The sequence below is a fragment of the Oncorhynchus masou genome, chromosome 5 (assembly GCF_036934945.1).
Source record: "Oncorhynchus masou masou isolate Uvic2021 chromosome 5, UVic_Omas_1.1, whole genome shotgun sequence".
Taxonomy (NCBI): domain Eukaryota; kingdom Metazoa; phylum Chordata; class Actinopteri; order Salmoniformes; family Salmonidae; genus Oncorhynchus; species Oncorhynchus masou.
This window is the reverse complement of record NC_088216.1, coordinates 55,619,474-55,639,919: the sequence shown is the minus strand read 5'-3', so window position 1 is coordinate 55,639,919 and position 20,446 is coordinate 55,619,474. Positions and strand designations below refer to the sequence as shown.

Sequence of the window (20,446 nt, the reverse complement as noted above, 5' to 3'; positions counted from 1 at the left end):
CTCTTCTCTACATTTTCCTCCTCTGTCTCTGCTGCTAAAGCACAACTAAATTCCAAGCATCTGCCTCTAACCCTAGGAAGCCTTTGCCACCTTCTCCTCCCTCCTGAATCCTCCTCCCCCTCCCCCCCTCCTCCCTCTCTGCAGATGACTTCCCCAACCATTTTGAAAAGAAGGTCGAACACATCCGATCCTCGTTTGCTAAGTCAAACGACACCGCTGTTCTGCTCACACTGCCCTACCCTGTGCTCTGACCTCTTTCTCCCCTCTCTCTCCAGATGAAATCTCGCTTCTTGTGACACAACTCCCGTTGTATCCCCTTCAGACCATTTCCGGAGACCTTCTCAGCTCATCAACTCATCCCTGCCTGCTAGTTCCGTCTTCAAGAGAGCGAGAGTTGCACCCCTTCTGAAGAAACCTACACTGGATCCATCCGATGTCAACAACTACAGACCAGTATCCCTTCTTTCTTTTCTCTCCAAAACTCTTGAACGTGTCATCTCTCTCAGAATGACCTTCTTGATCCAAATCAGTCAGGTTTCAAGTCTAGTCATTCAACTGAGACCTTCTCTGTATCACGGAGGCGCTCCGCACTGCTAAAGCTAACTCTCTCTCCTCTGATCCTTCTAGACCTATCGGCTGCCTTCGATACTGTGAACCATCAGATCCTCCTCTCCACCCTCTCCGAGTTGGGCATCTCCGGTGCGGCCCACGCTTGGATTGCGTCCTACCTGACAGGTCCCCTACCAGGTGGCGTGGCGAGAATCTGTCTCCTCGCCACGCGCTCTCACCACTGGTGTCCCCCAGGGCTCTGTTCTAGGCCCTCTCCTATTCTCGCTATACAAAGTCACTTGGCCTGTCATAACCTCACATGGTCTCTCCTATCATTGCTATGCAGATTAATCTTCTCCTTTCCCCCTTCTGATGACCAGGTGGCCGAATCGCATCTCATGTCTGGCAGACATATCAATGACGGATCACCACCTTGAACCTCGGCAAGACGGAGCTGCTCTTCCTCCCGGGGAAAGACTGCCCGTTCCATGATCTCGCCATCACGGTTGACAACTCCATTGTGTCCTCCTCCAGAGCGCTGAACCTTGGCGTGATCCTGGACAACACCCTGTCGTTCTCAACCAACATCATGGCGGTGGCCCGTTCCTGTAGGTTCATGCTCTACAACATCCGCAGAGTACGACCTCACACAGGAAGCGGCGCAGGTCCTAATCCAGGCACTTGTCATCTCCCGTCTGGATTACTGCAAATCGCTGTTGGCTGGGCTCCCTGCCTGTGCCATTAAACCCCTACAACTCATCCAGAACGCCGCAGCCCGTCTGATGCCCTTCCCAAGTTCTCACGTCACCCCGCTCCTCCGCTCTCTCCACTGGCTTCCAGTTGAAGCTCGCATCCGCTACAAGACCATGGTGCTTGCCTACGGAGCTGTGAGGGGAACGTTCATCCACCTCTGGTGCATCCTACCACTGAGGAAGTACAAAACTGTTCTGCTCTGGCCCCCAATGGTGGAACAAACTCCCTCACGACGCCAGGACAGCGGAGTCAATCACCACCTTCCAACACCTGAAACCCCACCTCTTCAAGGAATACCTCATAGATATCATCCCCTTAAATGATTTAGATGCACTAAAAGTTGCCCTGGATGTCAAAATTCACCTGCTGACTTAAATGTTTAAATGTAATTGAATGCCCCCATCTATCTTCAGAGCTCGCGCTGCTAGGTGACCTAAACTGGGACATGCTTAACCAAGATTAATGAACCCACCAGGTACAACCCCAAATCCGTAAACACGGGCACCCTCATAGATATCATCCGAACCAACTTGCTCAGCTCATTGCCTGCGTCCGTCAATGGGCCTGTGGTCAAACGACCACCCATCACTGTCAAATGCTCCAAAACACTTCAGCGTGCAGGCCTTACTAATCGACCACCCATCACTGGCCCCTAAAACACTTCAGGGGTATCCTGGAATGACATTGACCTCATCCCGTCAGTAGAGGATGCCTGGTTATTCTTTAAAAGTGCCTTCCTCACCATCTTAAATAAGCATGCCCCATTCAAAAACTTTAGAACCAGGAACAGATATAGCCCTTGGTTCTCTCCAGACCTGACTGCCCTTGACCAGCACAAAACCATCCTGTGGCGTTCTGCATTAGCATCGAATAGCCCCCGTGATATGCAACTTTTCAGGGAAGTTAGGAACCAATATACACAGGCAGTTAGGAAAGCCAAGGCTAGCTTTTTCAAGCAGAAATTTGCATCCTGTAACACAAACTCAAAAAGGTTCTGGAACACTAAAGTCCATGGAGAATAAGAGCACCTCCTCCCAGCTGCCCACTGCACTGAGGCTAGGAAACACTGTCACCACCGATAAATCCACGATAATTGAGAATTTCAATAAGCATTTCTCTACGGCTGGCCAAGCTTTCCACCTGGCTACCCCTACCCAGGTCAACAGCCCTCCACCCCCCACTGCAACTCGCCCAAGCCTCCCCCATTTCTCCACCCAAATAGCTGAAGTTCTGAAAGAGCTGCAAAACCTGGAACCCTACAAATCAGCCGGGCTAGACAATCTGGAACCTCTCTAAAATTATCTGCCGAAATTGTTGCAACTCCTATTGCTAGCCTATTTAACCTCTCTTTTGTATCGTCTGGAAAGCTGCCGCGGTCATTCCCCTTTTAAAGGGGGAGACACTCTAGACCCAAACTGCTACAGACCTACATCTATCCTACCCTGCCGTTCTAAGGTCTTCGAAAGCCAAGTTAAACAGATTACCGACCATTTCGAATCCCATCATACCTTCTCCGCTATGCAATCTGGTTTCAGAGCTGGTCATGGGTGCACCTGAGCCACACTCAAGGTCCTAAACAATATCATAACCGCCATCGATAACAGACATTACTGTGCAGCCGTATTCATGGGCCTGGCCAAGGCTTTCGACTCTGTCAATCACCATATTCTTATCGGCAGACTCAACAGCCTTGGTTTCTCAAATGCCTCGCCTGGTTCACCAACTACTTCGCAGACAGAGTTCAGTGTGTCAAATCGGAGGGCCTGTTGTCCGGACCTCTCTATGGGGATGCCACAGAGTTCAATTCTCAGGCCGACTCTTTTCTCTGTATACATCAATAATGTTGCTCTTGCTGCTGGTGATTTTCTGATCCACCTCTACGCAGACTAGAGGTCGACCGATTATGATTTTTCAACGCCGATACTGATACCGATTATTGGAGGACCAAAAAAAGCCGATACCGATTAATCGGACGATTTTAAATTATTTGTAATATAACAATTACAACAATACTGAATGAACACTTATTTTAACATAATACATCAATAAAATCAATTTAGCCTCAAATAAATAATAATAATCCAGAAACTATCATCTCGAAATGTTTATTCTTTCAGTGAAATACAGAACCGTTCCGTATTTTATCTAAAGGGTGGCATCCATTAGTCTACATATTCCTGTTACATTGCACAACCTTCAATGTTATGTCATAATTACGTAAAATTCTGGCAAATTAGGTGGCCCAAACTGCATATACACTGACTCTGCGTGCAATGAACGCAAGAGAAGTGACAATTTCACCTGGTTAATATTGCCTGCTAACCTGGATTTCTTTTAGCTAAATATGCAGGTTTAAAAATATATACTTCTGTGTATTGATTTTAAGAAAGGCATTGATGTTCATGGTTAGGTACACATTGGAGCAACGATACGCACCGCATCAATTGTATGCAACGCAGGACACGCTAGATAAACTAGTAATATCATCAACCATGTGTAGTTAACTAGTGATTATGATTGATTGATTGTTTTTTTAAAAGATAAGTTTAATGCTAGCTAGCAACTTAACTTGGCTTACTGCATTCACGTAACAGGCAGTCTCCTCGTGGAGTGCAATGAGAGGCAGGTGGTTAGAGCGTTGGCCTAGTTAACTGTAAGGTTGCAAGATTGAATCCCCAGGCTGGCAAGGTGAAAATCTGCCATTCAGCCCCTGAACGAGGCAGTTAACCCACCGTTCCTAGGCTGTCATTGAAAATAAGAATTGTGTTCTTAACTGACTTGCCAAGTTAAATAAAGATTAAATAAATGTGTAAAAAAATATATATATATATTTTAAAGTGTCCAAAACTACCGATTTCCGATTGTTAGAAAAACTTGAAATCGGCCCTAATTAATCGGCCATTCTGATTAATCGGTCGACCTCTACGCAGACGACACCATTCTGTATACCTCTGGCCCTTCTTTGGCAACTGTTAACTAACCTCCAGACGAGCTTCAATGCCATACAACTCTCCTTCCGTGGCCTCCAACTGCTCTTAAATGCAAGTAAAACTAAATGCATGCTATTCAACCGATCGCTGCCCGCACCTGCCCGCCCGTCCAGCAGTACTACTCTGGACAGTTCTGACTTAGAATATGTGGACAACTACAAATACCTAAGTGTCTGGTTAGACTGTAAACTCTCCTTTCAGACTCACATTAAGCATCTCCAATCCAAAATTATATCCAGAATCGGCTTCCTATTTCGCAACAAAGCATCCTTCACTCTTGCTGCCAAACATACCCTCGTAAAACTGACCATCCTACCGATCCTCGACTTCGGCGATGTAATTTACAAAATAGACTCAACAAATTGGATGCAGTCTATCACAGTGCCATCCGTTTTGTCACCAAAGCCCCATATCCTACCCACCACTGCGACCTGTTCTCTCTCGTTGGCTAGCCCTCGCTTCATACTCGTCATCAAACCCATTTGCTCCATGTCATCTACAAGTCTCTGCTAGGTAAAGCCCCACCTTATCTCAGCTCACTGGTCACTATAGTAGCACCCACCCGTAGCACGCGCTCCAGCAGGTATATCTCACTGGTCACCCCCAAAGCCAATTCTTCCTTTGGCCGTCTTTCCTTCCAGTCCTCTGCTGCCAATGACTGGAACGAACTCCAAAAAAACACTGAGGCTGGAGACTCATATCTCACTCACTAGTTTTAAGCACCAGCTGTCAGAACAGCTCACAGATCACTGCACCTGTACATAGCCCATCTGTAAATAGCCCATCCAACTACCTCATCCCCATACTGTATTTATCTTACTCCTTTGTACCCCAGTATCTCTACTAGCACATCCATCTCCTGTACATCTATCACTCCAGTGTCTAATTGCTATATTGTAATTACTTCGCCACCATGGCCTATTTATTGCCTTTACCTCCCTTATCTCACCTCATTTGCACATGCTGTATATAGACCTTTTCTACTGTATTATTGACTGTATGTTTGTTTTACTCCATGTGTAACTCTGTGTTGTTGTATGTATCGAACTGCTTTGCTTTATCTTGGCCAGTCCGCAGTTGCAAATGAGAACCTGTTCTCAACTAGCCTACCTGGTTAAATAAAGGTGAAATAAAATACATTTTCAAAATCCTGTCTCGGAGCGCTACAGACAATTCCTTCAACTTCATGGCTTGATTTTTTCTTTGACATGCACGGTTAACTGTGGGACCTTATATAGACAGGTGTGTGCCTTTCCAAATCATGTCCAATCAATTGAATTTACCACAGGTGAACTCCAATCAAGTTGTAGAAACATCAAGGATGATCAATGGAAACAGGATGCACCTGAGCTCAATTTCGAGTCTCATAGCAAAGAGTCTGAATACTTATGTAAGTAAGCTATTTCATTTTTAATACATTTTCAAAAATTTCTAAAAACCTGTTTTCACTTTGTCATTATGGGGTATTGTGTGTAGATTGATGAGGGAAAAAATTATTGAATTCATTTTAGAATAAATCTGTAACGTAACATAATGCGCCACTGTATAAGACAAAGCTAAAGAAAACCAGACCGAGAACGAGAGAGGCAAAGGGAAACAGTCTAGTTTGCCTGATAAGGCAGGCCAGCTGCGGAACTAGGGAGGAGCAAGGAATTTGGCTCAGGTCAAGTCAAAAGATAAAGTGAGAGAAAAAAACCTCTGGGGAGGGAGCCAGAGGTTAATTAAGTTCCTGCTTAGCAACAGTGATGTATTGGCTGTCTTGATGTGTAAGGAGTTGACCCCGCCTAGTAGGAGGTTCGAAATATATGTGCTTTGTCTTTACAGCTGTATGACCCATTGGTTGAATAAACTTGGTTAGAGCTTTTCCTAGTATTCCATTTTCCAGTTTTTACCCTGTTTGTTCAGAAGCTAACAATAGTATAAATAACACAACCAGCATAAATACAGACTATATGACCTTCTTTGTAGAGACAGTAATACCCACTAAAACAGTTAGGGCCGAAAAAGCTCTCAAAGAAAAGAAAGTGGCCTTCAATAACAAGGACAAGGGGGTTAAGGGCTCTCAGAAACAGATCAACACCATGCTGCGGGGGGGGGGGGGGTGGAGTGCCAAGCCATGAAGAGCCTGTGAACCCACATGTGAAGGAACAGAACCTGTTCTACAAAAGATTTGACACCCATAATCACACAAATGACTGCTTTGCTGTCCTACGGAATGTCCCTACCTTTCACACAGAGGAAATCAAGCGCAAACTGACGCTAGGCCAATTGTGCGTCGCCCCACGGTCGCGGCCGGCGGCGACAGAGCCTGAACCCAGAGTCTCTGGTGGCCTTAGACCACTGCGCCACCTGGGAGGCCACAAAGGTTTTTAAACTGCTGAACCCAAGGAAGGCCTCTGGACAAGATAATGTGAGCCTAGTCCTCCTCAAGAACTTTGCTGAGGAGCTTGGCCCAGTCTGGCAACCCATCTTTCAGTTATCCATCGACTCAAACACACACAGGCCTGGAAAACGATTCACATCATCATGAAAAAATGACTGTGGATCTGACCTCAGAGCTCGTCAAATGTCTGGAGAGAAGTGTCTCGAAACCTAAAAAGATCCTGCAGAGGAAACTGGACCCTTAACAGTTTGTCTATAGAAACGGGCGCAGTACAGAGGATGCAATGACCACCCTCACACACACCTGATCCTGAAACACCTAGACCAATCAAAAACCTACGCCAGAGAATTCCTTATAGATTTTTCCTGTGCTTTTAACACCATACAAACACACCTTTTACTGGCCAAAATGAAAGAACTGGACATTAACCCACACCCCATTTATGGGTAACACTCATTTCTCAGTAACAGAACTCAAGGTAAACAACACTCTCTCCCCTCCTGTGGTCACCAACTGGGGAGTCCCACAAGGTTGTGTGAGCTCACCTGTCCTTTTTATTCTGTACACCAATTGCACAAGTCAAAACACCAAGCATTTAATGATTAAGTACTCTGATGACACTGTCCTGCTGGCCCTAATGGAGGACAACAGCGACCTCCCACTGTACCTAGACAGTGTATACAGCCTTGTGCAGTGGTGTGACAAACTATTTGGACCTGAATGTCACAAAAACACAGGAGGTTATCTTTGAGCCCAGGTCAGTGGCTGACCGAAACCAGGTAGTCATTCACAGTGAACACATCCAGCAGGTCTACTCTCATATATATATCATGTTGACCATGCCCTGAGATGGAGTGTCAAAGTGGACTGTGTGTGTGCTAAGGTGCAACAGTACATGGACTTTCTCTGCAGGCTTTCGGGGCAACCTTGGAAATACTGAACATGTTCTTTTGCTCCACTATCCAGAGTGTTTTGCAGTACTGCATCACTGCTTGGTACAACAGTGCCACAGTACAGGCAAAAACCAGGGTGTCACGCCTGCTGAAAACTGCCTAAAAAAAATATTGTCAAGCTGACCATCAAAACCTTTCTGGACAGCTACCACACAAACATGCTGAGGACGGCAAACAAAATATCAGAGCCCCCCTCCCATGTGCTCAACTCAAGAGTTTGTGCTTCTGCCATCCAGGAAGCGCTACAGACTCCCCCTGTGCAAACTGGTCAGGTACAAAAATGAATTTGTGCCACATGAACCCTTATGAACAAATAAGGAGGAACATTAGGGACACAGTAGATTTACTTATTCGGGAACGGGCAATAGCGAAAAGTGAAATATAAAACTTAAATAAGCATGGACATTGAAACTATTGGGTTTGTGCAGTATGTGCAAAGCTCAGGGACCGTGAACATTAAGGAGATGTGTAACATTGAGTACAGGAGAGACAGCTATGTAATGTGGAAGGGAGGGGTAAGAGTCCTTAAGCGGATTTATTCTTGTTTTTATGAATGTTTGACGTTATGTCTGGCCTATGCCATGTCTCAACATATTGCAATGCATTTTCTTGTAGGTAAAGTAAATATCTATGAAACTCAGACAAAGAAATCGAATCTGTATGTGAACTCATAGACAACGCAATACATGTTGAATATAACAGTTTAGGTAGAAGGGTGTTAGTGTATACTCATAGGGGGAGAGTGTGGGTGTGTAGGACTTTGTATACTCACAGATAGGGGAGAGTGTAGGAGTAGGGAGCTCCACACAGGTTCCGTTGTCCAGGGTGCGTCCGTTGGGACAGGTACAGACTGGACCACTGGGGCTGAGCAGACACAACCACTCACACTTCTTCCTGTCACATGGGTTGGTCACTGACAGAGAGCAAGAAAGAGAGAGAGACCAACAAGTTAAAAAGCGACTGCCCCTAAAATGCAACTTCTCTTTTTGAAAACAGCCTGTGTCATCGATACGCGTCAGAAACGGAGATTTGCGAGATGATAGGAAATCCTTTTATGTCACAGAATGAAGAATACCTGAACAGTTTTCCATGGGTTGGGTTTATTTTAAACCTGCCCTCATGCCCACAGCACCCAAATAATCATCAATTCGGAGCGCAGCGGCACACGACCACATCATTATGCCCATGGTCAATTTGTTTTGACATTTGATATCAAACTACATAGGACAATATCTTTTCAAATGTCAATATCTCAATTTAAATGACTTAAAAACCTCAAACCAATTATAAAATTGTAGAAATTCACATACAAATATTGAACGTAGTTAATGAGACAATTAAATATGTGCAAAATGAAAATATTGTCCCATTTGCATTGTGTAATTGACAGTCCCAAACTAGCCCCAGATATAGGCTGTCCAATGTCAAACCAGCTTTGCCACGGTCCACAGCAGCAGGCTGAAGCCAATTGACAAAAAGAAGTTGGCTAGCGCTAGCTAGCCTAGTCGACTTCAAAACCTGGTTAGACTGTTTTAAGTTACATAGAAGAGTGACTGTGTACTGTTTTGGCAGCGTGAATGTACAAACACTTGCCACGTGCGAACACACACACACACACCCAAGCCAACTCTCGTTTGGCTTCAGTCATGGCCACTGCATTTCTTAATGATAAGTTTAGCCCTCCTTTAACACAATTATGCCAGACTGTAAGTCTGTCTCTAATAGTCTAAGGGCCACCCCTCAAAAAAGGCATTCCGTGATTCAGGAAACAAAACTGCAAAGTTTAAACATCATTACATTGATAATGTTATGAATACTGTGTGGATCAAAAATGGTAAAAGTTAATAAAAATGTATAATTCAAAAGGTACGTTTTCGAAATCATAGCTCATTTTGGGTAATTCCCCCTAACAACATTATGAGGTTGCCATGTTACATCTTGGTTACAATTATTACATGTGTTCCGTTGTCCATGCATTCAGAAAGCAAGGCATTTAGGCTACCAGACTGGAGGAATGTACAAATAATATGAGAGAAGAAGCAGTTTTAATAGATTTCTCATAACGCCGCTTTATTGAGCTTATTTTGAGAGCTGTGCTAGCTAGCAAACATGCTGTCTTTAGTTTGTCTAGCAGCCAAGAGCAATGATGGCCCCTGTAGGCTGAATACAGCTGCCAAAACCTATTCTATTAACTGAGACAACCACTGCACATGGTTAAAACTTTTCCTCATTTGGGGTTCCTCTGGATCAGTGTGCAACAGACGTAACCAAGGTGAAATACAGCAATGTCGGACCTTAGCTAGGGAAATTACCTCAGATGCACTGTGATTGATGCTAAATATAATAACTTTGATTAAAGAAACTAAATGTGCAGTTTTTACACGTTTTTAAAATCACACAGTATTCATGTTCATAACTTTATCTACTTTGTGTTGTTGAAATTTTGCAATTCTGTTTTCTGGGTCACGGAACAACACATTTTTGATGGGTGGCCCTTGGACTTTAAAGATCTAAGCCTAACTTGAGATCTTTGGTGTGCAAGTCAATTTGTCGTAGGCCTAGTTCTGTGCACACATCTCAAGTTAGAATTCAACCCTGAAAGAGCGTTTAGAGAATAGCCGTGTTGACCTCTACTAGGGCTGTGGCGGTAATGACATTTTGTCAGCCGGTGATAATCATGATAATAACCGTGATGTCCACTCACTCTCAGGCTGTTTGTTGCGGTGGTAGAGTACGATGTCTGTGGCGTGGTTCATTCCTGTAGTCAGGTTCTCCATGGGGCCTTTGCCATACTTGTTGACCCGGAACACAAAGTTGTTGATGTAGGTGACGCCATAGATGTAGTCCTCAAACACATCAATACTGAACGGGTGGTGGAGCTCTGGAACAAACAAGACCGAATACCACAGCTCAGACCATCTCTTTACCAGTTAGACATGCTATTAGCTATGCTAAAATACAACACTTGCTGAGGATATCAGCATGCTCCAATTTAATGCACCAATTCTTGACAGTCCCAGTACCATGAGAAGACTCCACATCTAGAAGTGGGCCCACATATCTCTAATTAAAACATCATTCTGTGGCTTAGCGATGTCAGCCCAGGTCTTTAAACCCAGACCCGTGCAGGTCACTCAACTGTTCTTAATGCTGGTCACTGCCACCACCGGGTCGCTGCCATTCAGCCTCACACTGCCAATCACTGACAGCTTAGCATCGGCCCAGTACAGACGCTCGTTAAAGTAGTCCACAGCCAGGCCTGGAGAGACAGAGAAAGAGAGGCAGAGAGACAGACAAGCAGAGAGGGAGAACAGTCATTGAGACATGTCAGTTTGAGGCTAAGCTTATTGAGTGAAACAAAGCTCTACACAGCCCATCCTTCAATTTTTTGTTATATATATGTTACCTGTGGGCCACTGGATGTTGTCCTGTACCAGTGTCTCTCTCATGGTTCCATCCATGGCAGCAGTCTCAATCTTTGGGTGGTTTCCCCAGTCAGCCCAGTACATGGTCCTAATGGATACACAGCATCGACAATCAGTTACATGCGCCATCACATAGTAATGCGTTTGACCATCACATAGTAATGCATTTGACCATCACATAGTAATGCATTTGACCATCACATAGTAATGCGTTTGACCATATCTCCTGGATGTCCAGTTGATTTGTCCCTGGTCTAGCACACCATCTTTCTATCGTCAGTCTTATTTAAATACTGTATCAGAAAGCAGTATGTGCACAAAGGAGGATGTGTTTGAGGACTCAGGAATTATCTTCCAGACCCATGTATTTCCACAGTAGTCCAGACTACTCTCCCACCCCCACTATCCTCCTTTCCCAAGGCAGACTCACCCTCTCTGGGGGTCCACTACGATGGCGTAGGGCTCGTCAATCATGCCGGAGATGAGGGTTTTGCGGTGTTGGCCTGATATCTGGGCCACCTCGATCACATCTCGGCCAGAGTCCGTCCAGTAGATGTTCCCTGCCACCCAGTCCACGGCGATGCCACGGGGCATCTTCAGACCGGGGATCTGAACACGGGGAGAGGGGGGGTTGGGAGGACAGTACCAGTTAAATCATTGTTTGTGAGAAAGGGCCAAGGGCATGACACAAGAGCAGTCAAGACTATCTGAGCACGGACAGACACACACCTCCAGGTTGGCGACGCGGGAGTCGCTCTGACGACGGTGGCGGTTGTTGTTGCCGTTCGGTGACGAGGATGAGGATGGCAGCTCGTAGGAAGAGATTCTGCCCGTGTGCCAGTTGGTCCAGTAGATGCGGTTGGTCTTGACGTGCAGGTCCATGGCATCGATGCGCACGTTGGCGTCGCCCTGGAAGGTCTGCTCGTAGCGCCAGTTGGGCATGCCAGGGTCCAGGCTGCGGATCTCGTTGTCGTCGGCGATGTAGAGCACCTGTCTCAAGCCTGGGTGACAGAGGAAGGGAGGTCACAACCCGAGTTAGGACATCCCCTCTGACTTACGGTTATAAGGCCATCCCTATACAACGCAATTGTCTTGCGTGGCTAAGAGCTATTTGGCACACACATCCACTAACTGATATCCAACTAAAATGTAACACACAATTGTGACAGAGGCTAAAACATTCAAACAGAGACAAATTCAGACAGGTTTCTACAGACATAGCGAAGCAGTAACTGTAACCGATCCACTGGTAATGCTGAACTGAGCAGTACTCACTGTCAACCTTGCAGGTGTCATTGATCCTGGTAAAGTACTTGTGGCAGCTGCACTTGTGGGAGCCCTTGGTGTTGTTGCAGATGTGGGAACACACTCCAAACTGCTTGCACTCATTCTTATCTGTGAACAACCCCCCCCGAAAAGCAAAAGGATTTGGGTTACAGATCACTAGGCGACATTTAGTCGTCACAGTAACAGAGAGTGTATCTGTAGCAGTGCTGCACCTTCACATCGGTTGTTGCCTGTGGTCTTGAAGCCAGGTTTGCAGGAGCAGAAGGCCTCAGTGCCGTTCACCACACAGTGGGCCTCATCACCGTCACCACACACTGTCCTGTTATTGCGGCAGTCATTCAGGGAAGAGTCTGCAAAGAACCAGACAGGACAGAGTCAAACTTGCAGACAATAACATGTACATACATACATATAGACACACACACACACACACACACACTACTCTTGCATGCCGAGATGCAACACACACCTTTCTTGTTGCAGCCGATCTCATCAGAGCCGTAGTCCTCACAGTTGTTGAAGTAGTCACAGCGCAGGTTGGAGCTGATGCAGCGGCCGTTGGAGCACTGGAACTCATCCTTCTGACAGACTGGCGTGGTAGGAGGAGTCTCTGGAGGAAGACAGGGAGGAGGCTGCATTATTTAAACTCCATAACCATCTAGTCAACTCCGTAACTCTTTATTGCAAAAGTCCACTCCATAACGCTCTACTACTAGAAAAACTCACGGCAGTTGAGCTCATCACTGTTGTCCCCGCAGTTATCAACACCGTCACAGTGCCTGGCTATCGGCAGGCAGACGCGGTCGTTGTGGCAGCGGAACTGCCTTCTGGGTGGGCACTGGAATTTAGCTGAGGGATAGAGGAGGAGAGAAGAGATGGCAGGTGTGAGGTAGGTGTTGAATGATCCTCAGGGACAGTGTTATTGATGTGGGGACTCACTGCACTCCTCTGGGTTCTCATCAGAGTTGTCTCCACAGTCGTCCTCTCCGTCACACTTCCATGCCAGGGGCTTACACAGAGTGTTGTTACACTGGAACTCATCCAGGGGGCAGTGTCTACCCACTGAGCCAGAGAGAAAGAGAGCGAGAGAGACAGAGTTACTTTTTTCTATGAAATACATACCCACAACTTGTACTGAACAGTACACTAATGTGTGTGTATAAAAAAAACTCACAGCCGCTGTCACACTTCTCCTCGTCACTGCTGTCCATACAGTCAGGGTCTGCGTCACAGCGCCAGCGGATGGGGATACAGTGGCCATTCTTACACTGGAACTGATCACTGTCACACTTCACATCACAGCCATTCTGCAGGAGGACACGCAGGGACATCACTTACTACGTCACACTAATGACAATGCTATTCATAAATGAACAATCCTCTAGTAATGATGTATTCGTTGTGACAATGAGTTAGGACATGTACTAGTAAGATTGGGGATGGCATTGACTTTCCATATCACTAAGCTTCAACAAAAAAATCATGTTTGGGAGCAACAGTGAGGGATTTTTCATTTGATGTGAGTAATTTTACTCTATTTTTAATAACTGAGTGTTACTGTACCTCGTCTGATCCATCAGCACAGTCATGGTCTCCATCACACTTCCACCTCCCAGCGATGCAGCGACCGTTGGTACAGGAAAACTCACTCTCTGAACACTGCCTTGGCACTGATGGGAGAGAGAGGAGGGGTGAGGAGAGGAGGGGTGAGGAGAGGAGGGGTGATGAGAGGAGAGGGGAGGGGAAAAGAATAAGAACTTCCGGACACAGACGTATGTCATGAGCGTAAAATGGCTGTACAGACAGGAGGAAGAGACTGGTAGCAAGGGACATATCAGAAGATGGGGGGGTGGGAGTACACTGGGTCACATGGTACATTGAGGGGGAGGGGCTAAAAGGACTAGTGGGATTGGAAAGGAGCTGAGAGTCTGGATAGAGTAGAAACACTTTATGGAGTCAAGGAGCAAAGCTACTTTTTAAATATTTTGTGTACATTTTTGTCCCCTAATGGCAATAGGATAGTTAGTGTAGACAGACAGTTGGGGCTTGGGTAGATTGGTGGTAGGTTGGGGGTGTTCATGCTGATCGTGAAGACACCTACCTCTAAACCACGTCAACAGGCCAGTGTGAAATGCAGAATAAACATGAGATGATGTGAGATGTGCAAATGGCCACAAAGTTAAATCAAAGCAACGGAAATCAAAATATTGAATGTGCAGCGCAGTTGAGTGAACACACAAACAACAGTGTGCCTTTAAAAACTATTAAATGATCTGTTTGGGGAACAGATGTAACTGAACCCATACAGTGAAAGAAGGCATCATATACAAATAGAACACACATATATTCTGTAGCTCTAATCTCCCATAGCGAGAAGAGACAGGAGACCGAGCATCACAGACTGGACAGAGCAGAGGGGACCTACCACACTTGTCCTCATCGGAGTTGTCTCCACAGTCGTTGTCATAGTCACATTGCCAGCGACCCGGGACACAACGGTTGTTCTTACAGCGGAACTGGTACGGCTCACATGTCCTCTCATCTGAGGACACGACACACAGAATACAGTCAAAGTAGAACTTATAACACATTTTAATAGTATACAATTATGTAAAACACATTACACAAAAGAACCTTGGGAATCTCTCCATTCCTATCCCACCATCTCGCCTGCATCTCAATCTCTCTACCGCCAACCCTCCGTCCATCACTCACCACACTCCTCCTTGGGTTCGTCTGACGCGTCCCCACAGTCGTCCTCTCCGTCACACTTCCACCGTGCCGGGATGCAGCGACCAGAGTCCTTGCAGCGGAACTCATCCACGCCACACGTCATCTGGGCTGGAGGGGGAAGTTAAGAGATCAGAGAGAACACAATGAAGGGCGGTAGAAAGAGAAGGGGAGGAATCAGGGAGAAGGATGCTGGACGTGACAGTAGAGTGGATCCGTACTGCAGTTGGCAGGCTCGTCGGATCCGTCCACACAGTCGTTGTCCCTGTCACACACCCAGACACGGGGGATACAGCGCTTGGTGATGGCACACTGGAACTGGTTAGGGGCACACGTCACCTCCGCTACACGGGACAGAAAGGAGAGAGGTGACCGTCACTTACCAATATCCGTATATGATGCATGGCTTTCGCTCCTAGTCTTTATAAACATACATTTAAAATGAATTTAAATTATACATGTAAACGTGCATAGAAAACATGGTAGGCCGAACACAAAAACACTGGTTTGAAAAAACGAGACGTTGGTGCAGTACAATACACCCCCCCATTTAAACCCTCCAATACTGTAGGAACAGCAGTCTACTCACGGCAGTCTTTCTCGTCCTCTCCCTCTCCACAGTTGTCCTGGCCGTTACAGCGGAAGATCCCTGGGATACAGCGGCTGGGGTGGCTACACTTAAACTGGCTGGGCAGACACACGTGGATGTCACAGTTGGCCTCGTCAGAGTTGTCCTGGCAGTCGTTGTCTCCGTCACAGATGTAGGCTGGGTTGGTACAGATGCCTGTACCACACTGGAACTGGCCGGGCCTGCACTTGAACTCCGCTACAGGGGATACCAAATACAACATCAGTCAACCAGGACTTCAGTACAGTGCAGAGATGATAGTTAGTGTTCATGGACTAGGACTGTCACTCACGGCATTCCGCAGGCTCGTCTGATCGGTCCCCACAATCATCCTCTGTGTCACACTTCCACCAGAACGGAATGCACTTGTCATTCTTGCACACAAACTGCAGGGAGGGAGTGAGTGAGGGAGGGGTAGGGAAAAGGATAGAGGATGGAGAGGAAGAGGGAAAGAGATGGAAAGAGAGATGGTGGGGGAAGAGCGTGAAAGATTCGTTCTGAGCACACAAAGGCAGAGAAAGACACAGACGTTGGCTAAACTCACCTGGCTGGCGGTGCAGTTGGACATACACCGTCTCCCGTCACTGGCCAGGTAAAAGTTAGTAGGACAGGCACACTTGTACCCCCCTCCAGGCGACAGCAGGCACAGGTTACTGCATCCTCCGTTATTGGTCTGACACGGGTGGTTGGCCACTGTGGGTCAACCAAACACACACAATAGGCCCAGGTCAGGGGAGTGCAGGCACACGTCGATACATGACGAGGTGTTCAGGTGGAGGTAACAGTAGACTTACTCATACCCTCTGGCTGGCGGTAAGGGTGGTAGATGTGGACATCCATGGGCCGGTGGAGCGTGCTGATCAGCATGGTCTTGTTGGTGCCCTGGGTCTTGTGACACCTGTTGATGGACTTGGTCTCCCAGTCGGTCCAGTAGATGTACTCCTCAAACAGAGTCATGGCAAAGATGTGGGGGATGTCCTGGCTTAACACTGCAGGGGGGAGGCACACAGGGAAACAGACGCGTCAGATACGAGTAGTGATTCATTTACTCATGAGCTTGTGGTGTGTATAGTGTACACGACTTCCGTTTCATGCCTGTGTGTTGTAATGTCAATATCCAAATGTGCACACGTGTATGACAGAGTGTGTTACCAGTGTGTCGGTTGGTCCCGTCCAGGCTGGCAAACTCAATGTAGTCCTCTCTGGCGTCAGCCCAGTAGATGCGGTCGTTGATGAAGTCCAGAGTGAGGCCGTTGGGCCAGGTGATCCTGTCCTCTACAATAACCGTCCTGTTGGAGCCGTCCATCCCTATCCTCCCTATGTGGGGGTTGTCACCCCAGTCTGACCAGTACAGGTACCTGGCAGGAACACAGCTCAGTGTGAGGCTTCAGACCCACTCAGAACACCCAGGTGAGTGGTCATAACGTCACACTACATTCTCAGCAAAGTGAGGATCAATGAGTCTCTCTTGAAGTAAAATAATCAATGCTGTAGTCAATATTTGAGCAGCATTCAAAGAAAATAAGAGAACATGAATGCAATTCCTGCTTGTTATTTAGAGCTACGTTCGTACCCGTTTCGTACGTCGACTGCCACAGCGCGTGGTTCCCTCAGACCGGTGTTGACCAGGACTGTCCTGTAGGCCCCGTTCAGCTTAGACACCTCGATGGTGTCCCGCCCCTTGTCACACCAGTACAGGTTCCCTCCCACCCAATCAACAGCCAGACCATCAGGGTTGCTAAGAGATGTGCGGTGAAGGACCTGCCAAAGAGCCAATCGGAAATTACAGTTCAGTTCCCCACATTATGCAACTAAATGTAGGCTACCAATCAAATGTATGTTTCTAAGAGGTAAGAAGTAATGGAGCCACACTGACTTGTACGTCGCTGCCGTTGATGTGCATGCGTCGGATCATGCTGCCCTGAGTGGTCACGTCTGTCCAGTAGATCATCTGCTGTCTATAGTCAAAGTCCAGCGCCACCGCATTGTTCAGGCCCTAATACACACACATACACACAATGGGAGAGAAATGATCAAACATAGCATGATGGTCATAAGGGGCAATGTGCTATTTCCACCTGTTGTAGGTCTTTGAGGTGTTGAGGCTCCAGTCTCACCTGTTTGAGCAGGGTGTAGTTGGAACCATCAAGGTTGAGTTTCCTTAGGTAGTAACGGTTGGCAAAGATCAGGAAGGGCTCCTCCTCTGGACAAAAGAAGGATTTTTTAGAAGAAAAAGGTCATGAAGTTCAACTTCAGGCTGTCCTTAGTAAAGCTTTTACCACCTCATACCCCCGTCCACCAGCTCTTACCACCTCATACCCCCCTCCACCAGCTTTTACCACCTCATACCCCCCCTTCTCCACCAGCTTTTACCACCTCATACCCCCCTCCACCTGCTCTTACCATCTCATACCCCCCTCCTCCACCAGCTTTTGCCACCTCATACCCCCTCCACCTGCTCTTACCATCTCATACCCCCTCCTCCACCAGCTTTTGCCACCTCATACCCCCTCCACCTGCTCTTACCATCTCATACCCCCTCCTCCACCAGCTTTTACCACCTCATACCCCCCTGCTCCTCCACCACCTCATACCCCCCTCCTCCAGCTTTTACCACCTCATACCCCCTCCTCCACCAGCTCTTACCACCTCATACCCCCTCCTCCACCAGCTTTTGCCACCTCATACCCCCTCCTCCACCCCCTACCCCCTCCTCCACCAGCACTTACCATCACATACCCCCCCTCCACCAGCTCTTACCACCTCATACCCCCTCCACCAGCTCTTACCACCCCCCTCCACCAGCTCTTACCACCTCATACCCCCCTCCTCCACCCGCTTTTACCACCTCATACCCCCTCCTCCACCCGCTTTTACCACCTCATACCCCCCTCATCCTCCACCCGCTTTTACCACCTCATACCCCCCTCCACCTGCTCTTACCACCTCATACCCCCTCCACCTGCTCTTACCACCTCATACCCCCCTCCACCTGCTCTTACCACCTCATACCCCCTCCACCTGCTCTTACCACCTCATACCCCCTCCACCTGCTCTTACCACCTCATACCCCCTCCACCTGCTCTTACCCCCTCATACCCCCCTCCACCTGCTCTTACCACCTCATTCCCCCTCCACCTGATCTTACCACCTTATACCCCCTCCACCAGCTCTTACCACCTCATACTATCCCCCCCCCCTCCACCAGCTCTTACCACCTCATACCCCCCCTCCACCACCTCTTACCACCTCATACCCCCCCACCAGCCACCACCTCTTACCACCTCATACCCCCTCCACCACCTCATACCCCCCCTCCACCACCTCTTACCACCTCATACCCCCCTCCACCAGCTCTTACCAGAGGTGGACTTGCAGATAGTGGGGTCACTGGGGCTGAGCTGGAAGCCCTCCACACAGAGACAGTGGAAGGATCCGTGGGTGTTGATGCAGCGCTGTGTGCAGGGGTAGCTGGTCGTACACTCGTCTATGTCCACGCACGTCTTCCCATCATCCTTCAGACGGAAGCCAGTGTGGCATCTGCACTGCACGACCACACAGGAGAGGAGAGGTAAGGCTGTGTGTACTACTTCACAATGGTTAACCTTTCCGACAAATAGTTGTTACGTAGTTGACACTATAAAATGGCAATGACTACAGATGAACAGTCATCACAGTCTACTATTTATTTAGCAGAGTCTCTCCAGGTGTAGGCGCGTCCTTACCTTGAAGCCTATCTTGAGGTCCTCACAGAGCTGAGAGCAGCCGCTGAGCTTGCTGTTCAGACACTCATTGATGAAGCAGTTGAGCTCGTCAGTGCCGTCACCGCAGTCATCATTACGGTCACACAGCAGCGTCTCGTTGACACAGTTCCCGTTGCCGCAAGCGTACACTGTGTCGTTACATTTCTTCTCTGTTTTGGGAAGAGGTGGAGGACAGATTGGAGGATGGGTCAGGAAGAGGAGAATGGAGAGTTAACATTAAGGAAGAGGGGGCTTGGCTCACACATTGGCCTAAATCCAATATCGCAATTTAGCAGGGATTTAGTAAATCCCTTACAATTCCTTGCGAATAGTGGGCTGAGATGGAGATCTCTTAGGACCCAGAGAAAATAGACAGTTAGCACCATCTGTGAGTGTGTCTAACCTGGGCCGTTGCAGTGGGGGTTCTTGGGGGCTTCATCAGAGCGGTCGTGACAGTCAAACTCTCCGTCACACTCCCAGGAGCTCTGGATGAGGCAGCGCCCATTGGCACAGCGGAACTCATTGGATCCACACGTAGGGTACTCTGAAAGGAGAGACGATTGATTGGTTGGTTCATTAATTGCATTTTTCTATACAGTTATGTCACTGGTAGGCCTATCACATACACTGTATATACAAAAGTATGCGGGCATCCCTTTAAATTAGTGGATTCAGCTATTTCAGCCACACCCGATGCTGACAAGTGTATGAAACTGAGCGGACAGCCTTGCAATCTCCATAGACAAACATTGGCAGCAGAATGGCCGTCCTGAAGAGCTCAGTGACTTTCAACGTGGCACCGTCATAGGAAGACACCTTTCCAACAAGTCAGTTTGTCAAATTTCTGTCCTACTAGATCTGCCCCCAGTCAACTGAAAGTGCTGTTATTTTGAAGTGGAAACGTCTAGGAGCAACAACGGCTCAGCTGCGAAGTGGTAGGCCACACAAGTTCACAGAATGGAACCGCCGAGTGCTGAAGCACATAGCGAGTAAAAATTGTCTGTC

The 20,446-nt window shown here is 47.5% G+C and overlaps 1 protein-coding gene across 4 annotated transcripts in view; it reads right to left on the bottom strand.

Moving 5' to 3' along the window:
* The window catches only part of LOC135539899 (low-density lipoprotein receptor-related protein 1-like), a 191,066-nt gene that overhangs the window by 10,901 nt on the left and 159,719 nt on the right, over window positions 1–20,446 (bottom strand). For 2 of the 4 annotated variants that reach the window (XM_064966133.1, XM_064966135.1), the window contains exons 54-80: window positions 19,845–19,985; window positions 19,424–19,611; window positions 19,060–19,243; window positions 17,816–17,901; window positions 17,575–17,694; window positions 17,272–17,459; window positions 16,851–17,056; window positions 16,493–16,687; window positions 16,243–16,391; window positions 15,991–16,084; window positions 15,660–15,896; window positions 15,292–15,414; window positions 15,056–15,181; window positions 14,766–14,882; window positions 13,904–14,010; window positions 13,515–13,647; window positions 13,280–13,402; window positions 13,067–13,189; window positions 12,810–12,950; window positions 12,553–12,690; window positions 12,329–12,448; window positions 11,783–12,054; window positions 11,484–11,662; window positions 11,035–11,141; window positions 10,768–10,887; window positions 10,333–10,509; window positions 8,401–8,541 (exon numbers count right to left, since the gene is read on the bottom strand). In XM_064966133.1, coding sequence (XP_064822205.1) covers window positions 8,401–8,541; window positions 10,333–10,509; window positions 10,768–10,887; window positions 11,035–11,141; window positions 11,484–11,662; window positions 11,783–12,054; window positions 12,329–12,448; window positions 12,553–12,690; window positions 12,810–12,950; window positions 13,067–13,189; window positions 13,280–13,402; window positions 13,515–13,647; window positions 13,904–14,010; window positions 14,766–14,882; window positions 15,056–15,181; window positions 15,292–15,414; window positions 15,660–15,896; window positions 15,991–16,084; window positions 16,243–16,391; window positions 16,493–16,687; window positions 16,851–17,056; window positions 17,272–17,459; window positions 17,575–17,694; window positions 17,816–17,901; window positions 19,060–19,243; window positions 19,424–19,611; window positions 19,845–19,985 — 4,035 coding nt within the window. The remainder of the gene's footprint in view (window positions 1–8,400; window positions 8,542–10,332; window positions 10,510–10,767; window positions 10,888–11,034; window positions 11,142–11,483; window positions 11,663–11,782; window positions 12,055–12,328; window positions 12,449–12,552; window positions 12,691–12,809; window positions 12,951–13,066; window positions 13,190–13,279; window positions 13,403–13,514; window positions 13,648–13,903; window positions 14,011–14,765; window positions 14,883–15,055; window positions 15,182–15,291; window positions 15,415–15,659; window positions 15,897–15,990; window positions 16,085–16,242; window positions 16,392–16,492; window positions 16,688–16,850; window positions 17,057–17,271; window positions 17,460–17,574; window positions 17,695–17,815; window positions 17,902–19,059; window positions 19,244–19,423; window positions 19,612–19,844; window positions 19,986–20,446) is intronic. The other 2 variants (XM_064966134.1, XM_064966136.1) reach the window with 1 other exon arrangement.